Source organism: Lepisma saccharinum, chromosome 3 (assembly GCF_977018435.1).
Source record: "Lepisma saccharinum chromosome 3, izLepSacc3.1, whole genome shotgun sequence".
NCBI classification, from domain to species: Eukaryota; Metazoa; Arthropoda; class Insecta; order Zygentoma; family Lepismatidae; genus Lepisma; species Lepisma saccharinum.
In genome coordinates this window covers 101618733-101637753 of record NC_139231.1, presented here as the reverse complement: position 1 = coordinate 101637753, position 19021 = coordinate 101618733, and the positions used below count along the sequence as shown (strand labels likewise).

Here is a 19021-nt window from a genome sequence, read left to right as displayed (position 1 = left end):
CCCTGTATATGCACACTAATGAACTTAAAAAACTCATCTCCTTTTTTCATTTTCAACTTTTTAATAAATTCATATTTATTTATACTCTCGCAAAATTTACACCATCAACAGGTCATTTAAATTTGGAAAAAAATTTAAGTGACACCATTTTTTGATCTCTCACCTATCAACAATCTATTGAACCTTAACTAATACAATTTTTGTTTACTTTGTACTGTGAGCAACACAGATTATCTTTGTGTACATTTTTATCAAGAGGTTCAGGCAGCTGTTGTTCATCTCCTGCAGGTAACAAATTGCTAATAAAGGTTTGATTAATTAGTGGATGATAGCTCCCTCAGGCCCCCCCCCCCCCCAAGAAGGTTACCTATCTTCCATGAGAATTTGTCAATCTGCACCAATCACTACTAGCCAATATGCAATGGTAAAATTGTTAATAATTTAACCTTTTGGAACCCAAGGCCATTTTCACATGTAACCCCCTTGGTGCCCAAGCAGATTTTGAGCAAAATGCAGAGTTTCAATTAAATGAGTGTAGATCGGAGACTAATTGCCCTAGAGAGATGAGTGATATACCGTTGTACGCGGAATGAACCAGAGATTCAGACTATATGAAATTTATGCAAATTCGGCATATATGTGGCGGTGGGGAGGGGGCTAACTCTAAAAATTTCAAAATTTCGGAGAAAAAAATTTGGTTCCCCCACCCTCCCCTCAAGAAAAAAGTATATGACAGTGTCGACATGCACATGGAAATGATTGCTGACATGTAAGGAACACAAAAATATTTGCATTATTATCATATGACCAATGTAACTTGAGTTGTACCCCCAAAAGGAATGGTCGGCACGCCACTGATTCAAGCTTCAAAATGCAGAGTTACATTGAAATGACTATAGCTCAGAAACTAAATGCCCTAGAGATATGAAAGATATACCGTTGTACGCAGAATGAATCACAGATTCAGACGATATATAATTTATGCACATTCGGCGTACATATGGAGGGGGAAAGGGGGGAAATCCCCTCAAAAATACTTTTCTTAAAAAAAATTGTCTTCCCCCACCCCCCAAAAAATGTCAAAAAGCAACATTTATGCAAATTTGGCGTATATATGGAGGGGGAAGGGAGAAACCCCCCAAAAATTATTTTAAAAAATTGTCACTTCACCCAAAAAATGTCCTCGCACTTGGGCACAAAACGACACCTACGCACAACATTCACGAACGAAAAGCTAGAATGCAGTGAAAAATGAGCGCCAATTCTTGCAGCTGCTTGAAATTGCAACTTGTGCTAAAAAAACAAAGGTTTCCTTCAGCGCGCTTCGAAATTCCATTCTCACAACGCAGATTCAACAACCAGTCTTCCCCCTCCCCCCACGCCCTGCTTGGGCCTTCACGGAAAACTTTCATTTTGACATCAGATACTGATAAACAAGCTTCCTTCGAATGCAGTTAACAGGAGGGAGTGAAAAGCATTGCTTTAGAACAACAAAGCCGGTTTTCCTTTGTCGGCAAAAATTTGACCTTGAAAAGAGATGCAAAAGAGTCCCTTTTCCCGCCTTTCCCCCTCCATTTTCATGAAGACAAAAAAAAATGCAAAAAAACATTTCTGTTAAATACATGTGTTAGGAATAATATTAAAAAATATCGAAATTCTAGCCAAAAATAGAAAAGTTATAAGTAGAAACTACGACCTTGACACAGCGTCTCGATCGAGATGCTTGGGACTGTGAGGGTTACATTTGGGTATCTCGATCGAGACGCTTGGGACACGAAAGGTTAAGCGTACGGACATTTTTCCTGTATTTGAATGTGCAATTCTGTTACGCTTTCTAATGAATACAAAAGCATAATTAACGAGTTGATAAAGTAAACTTCAAAGTATATTTCTCAGGCCATTTGGCTGCATACATTAATTAAGAATTTTCTTGTATGTACATATTGCTTGCATTGTAGAATTCGTATCAATCCCTAAGATTGTATGTTTATTTTATTAAGTCTCTCTGAACGCTTCATGTTGACCAGGGCATTCACTTGTTTTTCTCAGCTGTCTCAAGCCTCTTAGGCATGTTTACAATGCATTGTGTTGTGCCATGCAAACCTCCTGAGCATTCAGGAACAGGTAACACTTCTGGTTATGGTGTCAGCGGTTTGCATGGTAGCAATTATAATAAACACGATTCGGCGATTCGGCATCGAGGAAGAGCTCGATGGCCAGGGAATATAGAGGTGAGACAAGCTGGGAAGTGACTGGACTTTGGGAATTGAGTTGGTAGAGAGAGGAGGTCAGCAAGGCAGGAGGTCGATAGTGGAAGCATGCTTTGGTCAACAAGTTAGAAGCATACAGAGGACTTCGCTATTTTCATTCAGCTCAGAGACTTCAGTTAGACAGGTAATTATCCTACACCCAGCCATGATACAGGTTCAACGGTTCACAAAATCCAACGAGTTGCCATTGTCTTTTCAGTAGTTTAATTCCTTTTGTGTAATTTGTACCTTTCGCATGCCAAGCAATAACTCGTCATGTCAATGACGAGTGGTCTCATCAAGAGGATGAATGATGAGTAGTTTACATCACCCCATCAATTAACTGGTTAACCTGCTAGATACTCTTAAGATCCCACGAACTTTAAGGTTCGTTACGTGGTGGAGATACGTGGGTCTTTTCATTTCTTACAGGAATGAAAAGAGTTTGTTAGCCAGTTTAAATTTAAACCCACCCCAAATCTCGTTACGTGGTGGAGATTTGGGCTTCTCATCCATTTCCTCGGAAATGCCATGAGAAAATAGAATGTTATCTAGTAGAGGTTTCAACAATCAGTTTTAAATTTAATCCCACCCAAAAATTTTGTTCATTTGTTTAGTTTTTTGGTATGTCCTTGCCAAAATTAATTTTGAAAATACATAGGGCTTAAAGCTTTTTGCATTAATGGGGGGGAGAAGAATTTATATATGCCATGATAGATGTTTAGTCTAACATGAGGATGAATTCGATTAAATTTATCGACTTCGAGTCTGGGTCGCTAATCAGCGAAATGTAAGAATGCGGAGGAACTGCGCCCTAGCTCCGTCGCGGTTACCCGCGTCGGGCTGGCGCTTTGGTATCAGGAGCGTCCGGCATTCCGCGTGGCGGAAGGTTCGATGTCGGGTTTCAGGCAGCCACATTTTGCCAAAAATGCGGTCGGCCAGGGACGTCCGTGGACGTTTTCCTATCAATCTGCTCCTGGTAGCTCTGTGGTTCACTCACGAACCCGGTACCATGGCTACGACAAATTCCCACCTGGGAAATTTTTACCGTAGAGAATTTTACATAAGGAATAAGGACTAGGAATTTAGATTTGAAGATTTCTTGCATTGACAGTGATTTTAGATTTTTTTTATATGATCTTGAATACGAAAATTATTACAACGTTGGTTATGAGGATGCAGTAAGCTACAGTGAACAGTAAACGATTTTACCTTTAATATTTTAATTAATTAATAACGTGGATTACACGTGGATTTTAAAGTTATTTATGAATGAGGAAAATAAATTAGTGCCACCGAGTCAGAGTCAATCGGCACTATGGTGCATTTTAACGAGTCATGGCACAGAGTATGTTTGTTTAAGTCAATATATTATTATTAATTGAAAATTTTTTAAAAAGTTTAATTTAAATTTGGTTTAAAACCGACCGTAACTTGTAAAAGATTTTGAATGCTTGAACTATGACTGCTAAGATTATTGCAACGAGGATATTACATTTTTATATATATATAGTTTTGGGAACGAATAAGGCCCCGAGGACCACTCATTTATATTCTTAATGACTGAAGTCTCCTAGCACCTCATGAAGGGAGCTTAGATTAAGGAGATAGTCAAGTTTATACGAGATAGTCACTTGCCTTACGTTACCTTAACTTACGCATACATTGCCTGAAAGTTTTTAATTCATGTTAATATGAAAAGAAACTAAACGCTAATTATATTCCTCGACACGCATGTACAATGTTCGTACCGTGATTTAGGGTATAAACCGGCCGATTAATTAAAAGTTCTAGTTGAGAAGTAATAGATGTATAAATAGGCTGCAGTGACGAGAGATGTCCGTTCACAGGTAAGCAGTAGTGACGAGAATGAATCCGTACACAGATATACATATACTTATATGCTTTAAGCAAAGTTAGGCACAGCCAACTTATTTTGAATAACTAGAAGAGAATTAGGAGAGCATCACACAGCGTGGACGTTTCTCACATATTAACGAGATTTTTTTGTTAGTATATATTTATATATATATTTTTTTTTTTTTTTTTTTCTCCTGTCCGAAACATTGTTTCGTTTGACAGTTGAATATTTATCCTTAGCACGTTGTAGCTTCGAATGTTAAAAACTTTAAAATGCAGATTGTTTTATAATCTTAAATATAAATATTGCAAGTTTGCTCCAAGTTACGGCATTTATTAAAGTGAAACAGGTCTAATATTTTAAATCCACTCGCGTGACATAATAATAATTTATAATAAAATAGCACTAATAATATTAACAATTAAAAGCAGACTTATTATTTAATAATGTGCTTTAGGCACAAAAGTTTTGCAGTATGTAACAATACTAGCTCAGCGAATATATCACTAGAATTTTATAGTTACTCTTCAGAAGAAGGTATATGATTATATTAGCAAAGTTTATTTTTAAGCGCCAGTTATGAGAATATTTATACTATATGAATATGTAGACATCGACGTCAAGATTTTTTGCGCTCCACTAACAAGTATTTTCCTTCGGATATTGGATAGCTACCGATAATCCTGGAAATCCATTCTGCCATCGCAGAATGATTATGATTAAACCGCAACGGTTTTAGTTTAAAGCTTTGCCACAATAATATGCTAAGCATATTTTAGAATGAGTAGAGAGAATTAAAGATTCTTCAAGTTTTAGTGATGTTAGTATTTTAATGCATTTAAAGATCGCATAAATAATAATTATTATTTTATTTCAGGTAGTCAGGAGTAAATCAGACTCAATTTTTTCCTTACCTTGTACCTCAGTACGGTTCGATTGATTTCAAGTACTTAAACATAAAGTTAACACCTGAAATTAAAATAAGATAAGTTTGCAGTAAAATTTAAAATAAGATAAGTTAAACAGTGCTAATAAATTTAGAGAATAAATAAATAATAATAAATAAATAAATTACACAGATAAATTGAGCCTAGAGTCAGAAATAATTAAAAGTTGAGTTAAAATATTTACTAATTAGACTAGGCAAGCTTAAAGTACGTATTAGTTTTGAAGAACTGTTTGTTTTGATTGCCTAAGCAACATGAAAATCATTGCGATTTTAGTTATTTTAAACGGATTTCTTCCATACGTAAAAGCTTCTAATTTTATTTATCTGTTTAACAAGTCTTTTGACTATCCTTATAATATAATTACAATTTTATTATTAACAACATTTATTATTAGTATTTTTATAATTTTCATAATCTGTTATTTTCAATGTCACCGCAAGAAATCTATTACTTATGACCATGAGTGTACCAACGAGTTACAGTTAAGCAAACTTAATAATGATTCACCACCCATTGAGCAGATTTACGACGATATTGCACCGATTGTTGAAGTGGTACCATTAAAAACGAGTCACCCGCCAATGCCGCCTCCACTCCCTCAGTCCATTATTATTCAACCTAGGGTACAAGAAGAAGTTCAGGATGCATCCAGAAATAGTTTAGTCACTAAAGACGACAATATAGATTTGCCGAAGAATATTTTATCCGTTAAAGATAGAGTTCAGAAATTTGCCGTAAGCAAGGGTCCTAATTTTGGTCAAAACAATCGCAAAATGGAAAGTGAATTGCCTATTTCATCCTGTGTTCAGCCAGTTGTAAAAATTAAAGAGTCATTTGCGAATCAGTCACCAGTAAAAGTCAAGAAAGTTTCAAGTGTTACTTTAAAAGCAGAAAGTAAGCCAAATTTTCAGGTTCCCGAACCTGTTGTTTCGTTTACAGACCACATTTTCTACGACCTCATGTTCACCTAGAATTTTATATTAATTACGATTCAAATTTTAAGTATAATTCATTTTTTACGTTTGATTGTACCTTATGCAAGGTTTATTAGTCATTTAGTTGGCTAACAGCTTCCCAACTGTTGTTATTACGAGCACGGAAGTGTTCAAGTAACACACTCTCGCAAGCGCAACGAAGTTTTTTTTTTCTTTCCATCCAATTTATTACGTCATTTCAAAGTCCTTGACTTTATTTCGAACTCCCGCAGCGCTTACTACACCTTGTTCGTAGTAATTTAAAGTTTTGTAAACAGTTACGCGTCATACAATGTATCAGCGAACCATCGCCTTGCATTTTCTTTCTCCGTTCCTATGCCCGCTGCTCGAAGCAGCGACCTTTTCCCCTCCACCTCTCCGACGGCACCCGAACGTACCCGAAGTCGCCGAGCACGGCAGCGAACTTGCCAGAGCTCTCGTTGTCGCCATAGAGAAATTTTCAGTTACGTCCAGCGACCACAAATGCAACCTTGCACAATTTAGAATGTCTGGTATCAGCGAATTCCTTTTCTGCACTCAAGCGCTCTTCCGAGTACTTTGAACACGCTGGAAGTCAGAAACACTTACCATAGGCTTTGCATATTTTTTTTTCACATCAGTGGCGGTCGTCCATTAAAATTTTAGGGGATCAGTTTAGTTACGCATATAGCCATTAGAATTTGATTTTTACATTAGAAGTTCATGTAAACAATGTTAGGGATATTTTGTTCTATATAGATAAATTTTTTCCGTAAAACGTCGCATTTATGCACTTCAGACTAATCACGACCAATAATTTTACAAAAGGAACAACAAGACGAATTTTTTGCGTTTTTCTCGCAAAATTTTACCGTTTTTCATAGAGATATTTATAGTAAGTAAGTTTTTTGGGAAATCGACGTACATTTGGTTTAAATCAGGATAAAGTCAAACGAAATTTTGATAAAATCAGGGAAATTTCTACAAAAGGGCAATTTTAGCACTTTATGCACTTAGAGTAATCAAGATTATTAGCAACATGCCAGGCTAAGCCTCAGTGATTGGCACAGGCATGTGCAGCAAAAGTCGCCATGGCATCGTTAGCCTAGTCAAATTTAAACAGTGTGGTTTACCACAAATGTTATAATTTGAGAAATTATTATTATTATTTATTATTAGGAAATTTAGCTCATTTACCCAATTTGCATCTTATTCGACAATGCAGCAATAAATTCATTACTTCTTACTGATTAACTTCATGTTAATGTTAGTACAGTAGGTAATAACTAGTAATTTCTATTTATATTGTAATATATTGCATAACTATTCTCTATTTATTTTGTTTAAACATACCTAAGGGATTGACACACCATTGTTATATGGGTCAAGTATACTTTTCCGCGGCGGGTCTGTTTACACGACCAAGTGATTTGAGGTATACGGCGGACTCAAGAAGTTTTGAGTGGTTAAATTTCTTTTGTTTAAAGAAAGTTTGAAATTGAGAAAGTTTTATTATTTTTATTGTGTTTCAAATTTGAATATCACCTTTTTAATTCCCTGATGCCATATTTTGTTACCACCTGGAGTTTCAACGAAACTCAGAAGTAGCATTTACTGAAATTTTGTCTTACATTGCATATTAATGAACCACGGCAAATTGCACCGGCCTATTGTTTATTAGGAGGCCATTAGAGGCTTGTCAAAACAACCTTTTAGCATTTTAATAGCTTGCTTTGCGCAACACAAATTTTATATATTTATTTTAAGGGTTCACAACATAATAATTTATTTTATAATTTTCAACAGAATTTAGAACATGCTTGCAACACTTATTTTGTTTATTAATTTTACATTTTGTAATTTTGAAGTGAAATCTATTAATGACAATAAATTATTCCAGTTTATTAGGACACGTAATGGTATTTTAATATCAGATTCAGGTCAATTTATTGTTATTCAGAATTTGAATAATAATTTGAACACGCACAGATCAATTCAGCTTAACGAAGGGGAATCTCTATTTTTTAATTATCAGGATTTTTCGCAAATTATTGTGGATCAACAAATTTTACACACAAGAATTTTAGCTTTCGAACAAGTCAAAATGCAGGAAATTGAGTTAATACCTAATATTCCCAAGAATTTATCTGATTTCACTATTCCCCAATGGACTTCGCTTGAACTTGCTTTAAAGCAACTTAATCAATCAATTAGTAAGAACATTTCATTTAAGGAATTAGTTTTAAACCCTTTGCCCATGTCTATATTAGTTTTGTTATTTGGAATGTGTTATTAACCGCAACCCTAGGATATTATTTTTATAAGCATCATCAGCTTGCGAAACAGATTAATTCAGAGCAGCGCAGTAATAATTAATAGGTTAAGGCAACACATTAATCATGGACATTAATATTTTAATTACGGTTGGATATTTTATTTAAATTTTTCCTTATTTATTTTCAAAGAGTTATGGCAATTATTTTATTTATTTATTTAATTTATTTTATTTTGATGAGACAATTTAATTTGATTTTAAAGAAAAGGCAGTGGAAATTAGTTGGTTTTGTGTACATGCATACTTGAATTATATATACCCATCCTATTGCAATTTCCTTTCTTTGTCATAATTTTCCCTTTATTCAACCTAACCTGTCTATACGGAGCGCCATGGACAAGCAATGCCTACACCATCCATGGGCATTTTTTCATGACGGACATCCGCAGGCAGTCTACTAGTACCAGGCAGAAAGACTGAGTATCATTCTACGAGGGAGACATGCAGACATTTTAAGTACTATTTCAAGAAGAGACTCGTCACCACCGATTTGAGGGAGACATGCAGACATTTCTACTCATTACTGCACGGAGACTACCTTTTACAGGAAGGATGTAGTCAACCATACATTTCCCAGTATAGCAGACTACATATTATCAACAACACCTAGTGATGGAGCTAGATACTATTTCCTTCAACACTGTTTGCAGTTCAAACAACTTTTCCCCATCTCCCAAGTTCTACGGGTAATTTACTACATTTTTACATTGCCCCCATGCAGTTAAGACGACAAGCAATCCAGAGAGAAGAAGCAGCATAGCAAACCTACTTTCTACAAACAGCAGTTCCGGTAACAAACAATAATTACAGAATTGTGCTACAGTGTTTCTACACATACACATGTGAGCTCCTATCATGTGTATCTATTTGGTCATTTAACATGCATTATGGGAAACAGTACTTTTCCATAGTCCTTATATACATTTTTAGTTTTGTGTCATGCATAAGAACTAGTTTTATATGCATGCAAGTTTACATCATACTACAAGGAAGCGACAAGCACCAGTGGTGTCAATTGACCAGTGCAATTAGTGCATATTTTTTTTTAAGATGAAATTTTGCACTTTGAATAATAAACGGACATGCAAGCAATAAAAAACATAATTACAGCACTTTCGAACATTTTAGAAAGCATGCTTTAGTGCCAATATTTTATGCATATGTTTATTGCATGCAGTTATTAGTGTGATATATTTTTTTTTTTTTTCCCTCTTCTCACCAACATGGAATATTGAAAGCGACACATTTGTTCGCAGAACATTTATTTGATATTTAAACTCAAGCACATAGTTTTGTCACTTGGAAGATTATTAATTTTGTGTGCAGTCATACAAAGGTATTCACCACGCCATAGATGTGTATACAGTGTACAGTTTAAACGTAGAAAAGAAAATTGAACGCTATAATTAAGTTTTACCAGCGACAGTTTTCAGTGTAACTCACTATATGCATTTGAATATTGTATAATAATACATTGGAATGTGCAACACAGCCATGCAAGTTCATATATTCAACGATCTTAGGAGTGCAGTGGCTACGTAGTTCGTAAAACATACGCACTTTGATATGATCAGGTTTTCACACGGACAAAACAGTGAGATGTGACAATGTTTTACATGCTTACTTACGTGTACTTACTTGTGCACCTTTTTAAGGTTTTTCTATTTATTTGAAGAGTCTATATCAAGTGGCAATATAAATAAACATTGTGAATTTCGTTTTATCTTGCAAAGACGCTCCAGCCAGTCGCTTGCCTCGCGGAACACACAGAGTCGTTACCGCGTGGCGAGGCATCACAGACTCTTGACTAGGAGCAGGTTGATGAGCAATTATACATAATACACATTACGTACACGCACATGTGATACATTAAGAGTTTTTTTGCTTAACGACACGAACTTTTGTGATTTCTAGTCCTATAATAGTATATATTATTGTTTTTTACATCGTATAAACATACGAATTTGTTAGTATTAAGGGTATTATTCATTATAAAGTTTAGGGAATAAATTTTTTTTTTTTCCTTCAGGCTACGGCAAACAAGGGAAAGTTATGTTTTGGTGGATTTCTTTTGTATATTTGGTTTTTTAAGAAAATATATGGAATTGGCGAACCTGAGTCATGTCAAGCCTTTTGCGATTTGACTTTTAAATTTTCAAAGGAGAAAATTTTTCCTAGGAGGCGCGAACGTATCAATCCCTAAGATTGTATGTTTATTTTATTAAGTCTCTCTGAACGCTTCATGTTGACCAGGGCATTCACTTGTTTTTCTCAGCTGTCTCAAGCCTCTTAGGCATGTTTACAATGCATTGTGTTGTGCCATGCAAACCTCCTGAGCATTCAGGAACAGGTAACACTTCTGGTTATGGTGTCAGCGGTTTGCATGGTAGCAATTATAATAAACACGATTCGGCGATTCGGCATCGAGGAAGAGCTCGATGGCCAGGGAATATAGAGGTGAGACAAGCTGGGAAGTGACTGGACTTTGGGAATTGAGTTGGTAGAGAGAGGAGGTCAGCAAGGCAGGAGGTCGATAGTGGAAGCACGCTTTGGTCAACAAGTTAGAAGCATACAGAGGACTTCGCTATTTTCATTCAGCTCAGAGACTTCAGTTAGACAGGTAATTATCCTACACCCAGCCATGATACAGGTTCAACGGTTCACAAAATCCAACGAGTTGCCATTGTCTTTTCAGTAGTTTAATTCCTTTTGTGTAATTTGTACCTTTCGCATGCCAAGCAATAACTCGTCATGTCAATGACGAGTGGTCTCATCAAGAGGATGAATGATGAGTAGTTTACATCACCCCATCAATTAACTGGTTAACCTGCTAGATACTCTTAAGATCCCACGAACTTTAAGGTTCGTTACGAATTATTTATCTTGTAGTCTGGTTGAACCATTGTTATAACTGTATATTTAATCAAACTAAAAATTAGGGCTGAGCCGATACCGATACCAGTGGTGTCTGTATTGGTCGAAATTTTTCCACCGATACCCAAGTGCGTCCAAGACCAACATTTGTTCCTTTACAAAAGTTCTTTCACCTTTTCCAACTAACCTTGGGTCTTGGAAAAAAAATGGAAAATTATTTTTGTATTTCTTTAAATGAATGTGGACTCAAGTTTCCACGAACAGGAAGTAAGTGACACAAAGATCCATGCGCAGATAAGATCACAGTAAAGTCTCTGGAAATCAAGTGTAACATGAAATTATCCCCATAGTAATGCTTCTGATTCGTTTTGCTTTGAAGTTCACCAGCATTTGTACCTTTAGGTGAGGTCTCGTGTAATAATAAACCCAATGAAGTCCCGGTAGCTAACTAGCAGAAGCTGAGCAATTTTTGGCTAAGGATTCATTGACAAATCCTGTCCATTTTGTTTGGTTTTGGATGTCTCTCTCTTTAGTGACCTCCCACAGTCAAAAAGGACATTGCCCATGAAAGTGGTGGACGTGACATAGTACATAGCATTTTCCTGGAAACTCAAATATCTGGGCTAATCCCCCCTTTCCAACTTTAGACTTTTGTTTGTCCAGCCAGAGTAGAATAACTGGGTTTCAGCTGGCATGTTTCGATACAGGGAAGGGAATAATTTTCTTTGGATGACAGTTGATAGTAGTTACTCTCTGTAAAGTGTAGTGATGAGTTTGGATTTCCCTCCACATCAAGGGATAGAACTATGCATTTAATTTTTTTTTTAGAAATCATTTGCCGAAAGTACATATCGAAAGCAAAGTAAGGTCACAATATCAATGACACTGTACTGAAGTCAATCGCATGATATAGAAGCAAGAGACTGGTAAGTTTCCATCCTCTCCTTATGTTTAGTTTAGTAATTTTTGTTTCCTTTGTTAAAGGACACACACACACACACAAAAAGATGAGGTTGGTAGATACATTCCAGATTTACTGTTTTAGATATGTCCAGGGCTGGTAAATAGCCAATTACTCTTGTGTTCACAGATAATTTAATGTTGGTTTGGAAAGAGTGATCCCTTAGTTTTAGAGGAAATTGAAGAGGCATAATCTCATTTTTAAACATTTGAGATACAATAATAATAGAATCTTCGAAAGGAGAGATAAGTCAACAGAGCATCATTTGGTGAGTTAATTTATTCATTGCCTCTTGTCAGAAATGTATATTAATAATAATTAAACACACACACACATATATATAATTAATAACTAGCCTTTGTTCATAATTGGGAGAAGAGAGACGAGGTAGTATATAAATACAGAGAACCTAGTACTCACTTTTATCCGCGAGTACAGAAAGTTTCAACGAGGATGGTGGCAGTGGCCACCAAAATTTATCAAAAAAGATAAAACAGCTTCGCAGATAAAAGTGAGTACTAGTTTCTCTGTATTTAGCCTTTGTTATTTTAAATTGGAATTATACAAGTATCGGTATTGGTGGAAATCGGTGAGAGTATTGGCATCTGTATTGGTTCAAAGTGGTTCAAAGTAGTATCGACTCAGTCCTACCAAAAATAAATGTCTGTGAACCAATAAGGTGAAATGTGAATGTAAAAAATGAAGCAATAAGGAACTGCCATTTAATATTGAGTGAGAAGAACTAGTTATGATTCAGTTTATTTTACTTCACTTCTAGTGCCACTTTTGACTAATTTGCGAAGATGGGGATGAGTAACGACGTGATGAAATTGATGAATCGACACTCACAAATATCCATGCCCAGGCTGGGATTCGAACCCAAGACCCCTGAAGTCTTGATGCAGTATCCACGAGCACAATGATGCGCTATCCACTCTGCCACGGGGGCCGGAAGGAGAACTTGTTATTAGTAGGGATGAGCTGATAACGATGCTGGTGTATCAGTATTGGGAAGCATCAGTTCGAATTTGTTGAACAATGTCAACCAATACGAGTTTGCGTATTTCATATGGTCTGCAAAGTGTAACTATCCTGAAGATTATGCGAAATGCAGAATTTTCATTTACTTTGCAGCAGAATTGTGATTTTTTTTTTATTATATGACAAAAGTAAAGTATTTAAAGTGTTCCCTTGGACCCCTGTGATTTGCACAATGCCATGAAGGCATATAGGGGGGGTGTAGTTAGGGCCCCAAACTTTCTTGATCACGCCCAAAGGTGGGAAACCCCGGTTTCCTCCAGGTACCCCATATTATAAGAAACTGGGTGGGCACTGGAGCCATTTGAACAGGTGGAAAAAATCATGGTTCTCCCTTGCCAGGAATCGAACCCGAGTCTCTCGCATGGTAGCCAGATGGCCTAATGACTGAGCTACCATGGCTTATATTTAGAGGCACATATTTTTGGTAAATAAAAAAGCAAAATTTCGGTATAAAAACTGAGTCAATTTCGGGTTCAAAAGCGGTAAATAAAATAAAATATCTGTGTTATGGCAGTGAAAAATTGGATCAAAAGTGGTATATAAAAAGACATTATGGTTTTAAAATTGTGAATATAATCCTAAATTTGATTTAAAAACTACACTTATTCCACAGAATTTACATTTCACTTCTAATAGCACATTTATGTAGTTATCCGAGTATTAAGTTTATTTCTGCGTAAAGGAATCAATTTTTGTTTCTCCAATATTAACAGCAGAATTAATCAAATTTCCGGGAATTGCATAACTCTCAGGATCATTCAGACCTCAGAAGGTGCCGCGTCAGTGAATAAACCCTAAATTTCGTGTTTAAGAGTTAATTTCGCTTTTTGCAGTTCATTTCGCATTATTTCGTGACAAAACATGGTCACAAAATGCATCTCACACCTTTCAAAAACATGAAAAATTAACACTACAATGTGTTTTTTTAAATTTAGTTTTTTCGTCAAAAACGAAATATGCATGCCCCTACTTATATTACATGATGGTTATTTTAATATTTCAGACTAATTCTTTGAATATTTTGAAACAAAAACTAGTAAATCAATGCACATGTATCGATACAAGTATCAGTAAGAATTGGTAATAGCATAGGCATTGTTATCATTATTGGACCTTATCAATATTGATCAAAATTTCTTCAGTGCATCCCTCATCCACTTGATGCAAAATTTTTGTCCACTAAGTATTTTAAGAAAAAAAAAAACTTAAATATTTATTTTATGGTTAAAATTTAGTTATGACATTTTTATCTGCTACAGCCCTTGAAATATAGATTAAGACATACTGCCTGCCCATGACAGTTGTAAGAAAATTCAAAAAAATTATATCATTCCTTTAAAATGCCCAGCCTTTTGAATTCTAAGGGAGCTTTGGGGAAGGGGTTTTGGTACATACTGATACTTAAGTAGTATGCTTCTAGTCACAAATATAGTAATTTTCCCATGTGTTTCCAATTATACATAAAGACAATGGGAAAAACCTATATGTACAAAGATGGTACAAATTGGATTACTGACAGGCATTTGAAGAAAGATAAAATGCACAAAGTCAGCAATCTCATGTATTGTGTAACTGCAGTTTAGAAATACCGATTGCAGATAATGGCATGAGACAAAATGTAAATTCAACTTCAAAACACCTGGATGATATAGCCAAGTGAAATTCAATGCACTGACATTGATACTTAAGTATAACCAGTTATACTAAAAAAAAGCCCAAAACGTTATACTTATTACAGCAACAATAATAATTACAGCTACCTTATTACAAACACTATACATATGTATAAAGGGGGCACCTAAAGTTGCCATCTATTTGAATGAAGAAAAGCCATAAAAAAAGAGGAAAACATCTATTGAATGTGAAGTACTCAACTGCAGTCCAATGTAATTCCACATAAGCTTCACCCATGCCAAAACACACTACCACATTCAGTGGTGGCACAAAGCACAAATCTGATGAGGTCTGCCACTGTCCTGATATAATTCTGTAACTCCATTAATGTCAATGGCCTTGTATTCGTTAAACCTGGATTTAATCAATCCCCATGTGAGGAAGTCCAAACGAGGTTAGGTTGAATGACTGGAATTCCCAATTTTAACTGTCCCCTACCTACTTGTCAGCCAGGAAATATGTTGTTCACATATTGAGAAACAGAGAATTAAATGCCAATGTTTTCATTGAAATAGATGGTGACTTTAGGGGGACAGCGTACATTGATAATATCCTAAAATTCAAATCTCATAGTGCAAATTATTTCGGAAGTTTCACCAAATAGATATATTGCAGAATTTCATCATAATTTATGGACATTAGAACAACTATAAAATAACACTATTTTCTAAGTGAATTAATGTACATTCTACTTCATTTTAAAAAAAGGTAAAACAGAAATTACGTTTTGTAGCCAAGTATTAGGAAAACAAATAGTTTCTTGCAAAAATATTCAGAAACAATACAAATTTTGTATATTTCTTACTTATGATAAGAGACTCATTGAGCAAAAAATCAACTCTAAAAACACGCAGAGTTGAAACACACATGAAATTCATGCCAAAAACAAAAAAAAAAGTGAGTTCCCAATACTTGGGAGAAAAACATAGAGGAATAATTACAATAAGCAGCAAAACTAATCTCAGCCAAAAAAACAAAAATAAGTCTTAAAAATGTTTTAACGCTGGACATTATAATAATCCCTTACCTCACCAAGCAGCATACGAATCAACTGTTTGACAGTTAGCTGTCCATTGAATGGTTCGTCTGCATGTTTTCCATGCCAGCGGTTCAACATCTGGAGGGGAGCAATTATGAAGCACCCTCATATAACACATGGAAATTACATAACTGGCACTGTTGCATATGTGTAGTGGAAGAGAATATGTGCTTATGTGCTCGTCTACATGCTATGCTTTACAATATCTCTTAATATTGAACATGCACATACACACTACTCCTTGATATAATATTATTAAAAAAATCTTCATATATTTATAAAACAATGAAAACTTTACTAAATGGTACTTTAAACTTCAACTATAGATCACTGTATTAACTTATGGCTAAAAATACAGTTCTTAGTCAAAGTCCGTAATATAGCTCAATGTCAAATCACACAATGAGAATAGTTTAAAAATTGCACCTTTCACATTCAGCAATCAAGCATGTACTCAATGAATAAAAAAATAAGAATGGAGTAAAATAAGTCTACCATTCTTTGTATGTTTTATATTCTTATTTTTCCATGAAAATCATACTAAAATGTAGGGACCAACCAAATAAAATTTTTGCCAATACTAATAAAGTACCCACATAACCAACATTCCACCAATCAGATATAAAATTACAAATGTTCCTTAAAGAACATGAATGCTTAATTAGCCTGTAATAAGTTTTGAAAAAGAAAATGTATATTTAGGAATCTACTTTACGAAACTAAGCCATGTGAATTATATGTTTATATTCATAAAGATAATGACAGTGGTAGAATATTACACTAAATTACAGGCTATTAATAGATACATGGGATTGGTAAAAGTATTAATAATTTTATTAATAATACCAATAATACCTGGTCATATCATAAATTATGCTACAAAGTTTAGACAGGGATGGCAACACTGGTTGGCAAGGTAACCCCGCAATGTTGGATCAAACAACAACCAGTATCATTGTGTGTTTGGCTGTGGTAGCAGAAAGGTGAATTTCACTGCAAGTCGAATGGAATGGGATGTATACGAGAACCGTGTGGCAGTAATCGCACTGCACAAAGTTGGCAAATCACCATCGGACATTTTCAACACCCTGAAAAAGCTGAATATCAGCAGGATGTTCGTGCATCGGACCATCAACAGATACTGTGACACAGGGACAATTCAGGACCGCCCCAGGAAAGGTAGACCTTGCAGCGTGAGGGAGCCAGAACTCGTGAAAGCAGTGGTGGCGCGGATTCGATCCTGTCAGGAAACAAGCAGTGATGGCTCGATAGATGAACATTTCGAAAATGTCGATGTCGAGTCACTTCCTCACTCCACAGCTTAAGGTCCAGAGGGAGCAGAAAATAAAAAGACTCCTTCAGCGTTACACAAGAGAATCCTTTTCATGGACGAAAAATATCTTCACGATTGAAGAGTCTTATAATTGTCAACACAACTGTGTTTATGCCTAAACATCCCAGAAAGCTCGTGAAAACATGCCACAGATCCTCAGAGGCCATCATCCCGTGTCAGTGATGGTTTGGTGGGGGGTTTCGTACGATGGCACAACTGACCTCCACTTCTGTGAACATGGTGTGAATACATCTGCAAAAGTGTAGCAAGTGACAGTGTTGGAGCGACTTGTGAAATTGTTGACCTGCACCATGTTCAACAATTAGCCGTGGAGCTTCCAGCAGGAATCGGCACCGCTCACAAGGCAAAGACCACACAGGAGTGGCTAAAGAGGAATGTGCATGATTCACTGATTCAGCCCATTGGACTACAGGTTGTGGTCTTTTTTGGAGGGCATGGTCTGTAGGAAGAGGCATCCAAACCTTGCGAGTCTCAAGTGTACTCTTGTGAAGCCAGTGGCAGACTTTCCCCTCGAGAACGTGCATGCTGCGATCGATGACTGGCCTCAGAAACTTCGGGCCTGTGTGAAGGGCAGAGATGGCCATTTTGAACAGTGATTGGTGATCTGTGTTGGAAACACCTGTACCTTTGTAACATCCAAATATTAATAGATTAGCTTGCTCACTGTGCCTGTAGTTCATTTTTAACTTTGTAACAGAATTTATGGTATGAGTAGGTAGTACCAATTAATGTGCCCCATTCCCTACTACAATGTGGAGATACATGCATTTGACATTTTGAATAAAATAAATAAATCTAACTATTTTCAAATAACAGAGATATGTCCGGAAAAAAGGGGTAAGAATCAAATCCTGCACAAAATCCGTGCCTGCAAGGTACATATCCATCTATGTTTGCCAGGTTTCATCAACATGTGTTATTTTATATTTATTGTAGTCATATTTTCTCTAATCAGAAAAATCCATTGTAGACATATCTATTCAACTGAATGTTATTACAAATTACAAATGGACCAATATGAAATGTTTGCCAATACTGTTTAAGTGCCACTATAACTATGTGTGTGTGTGTGTGTGTGTGTTAATACTGCATATAAGAAGGCAACTTAAATAGGTTCAACTTTATAAAACTACGGTATATGAATTATAACTTTACATTCACGAAAAGAAGAACAAAATTGCCAATTTACCAAAACCAAATTCAATGATACCAATAGACTACCAATTAATTTGTCCCATCTTTTGTACTAATATTTAATCAGTTACCGTTACAAAATACTAAACAAAGAAAATAATTTTAATGAGCTTGTCTCTACAAATATGTATTTGTATTTTGGAGTTTTGATATTTTATGTCATTTTGCTTAATAGGTTAAATACACAATGAAGATGAATAATGATTTGATAGAATACGTGAGAGAACAAACAGAATGAAAGATCCTAAGTAGAACTTAGTACAAGAAAATTGTACTTGTTTTGGTTAAACTTCTTTATTCACAAATAACAAGTTTATCCAGAGCAAATATACAATTTATTAATATTATTAGTTCTGTTATGATTGTTACTACATGGGCAACCTGCACAGAAATAAAGATCGGCACGTTAACAAGGTCTCATTCATAGGACTTCTGATTTTGCAGCATTTTGACAGAGGTTAAATATCAATAACTTTGGATCTTAAATGGGATCATGAAATACACCTAATGTCTATTGAATATTCTAGAAACTGGTA

The 19021-nt window shown here is 35.5% G+C and overlaps 1 protein-coding gene across 3 annotated transcripts in view; it reads right to left on the bottom strand.

Moving 5' to 3' along the window:
* Positions 1-19021, bottom strand: part of Hip14 (palmitoyltransferase Hip14) — a 68770-nt gene that overhangs the window by 36572 nt on the left and 13177 nt on the right. For 2 of the 3 annotated variants that reach the window (XM_083119049.1, XM_083119048.1), the window contains one exon: positions 15926-16015. The exons of the other annotated variant lie outside the window; for it this stretch is intronic. In XM_083119049.1, coding sequence (XP_082975175.1) covers positions 15926-16015 — 90 coding nt within the window. The remainder of the gene's footprint in view (positions 1-15925; positions 16016-19021) is intronic. 3 annotated transcript variants of the gene reach the window in all.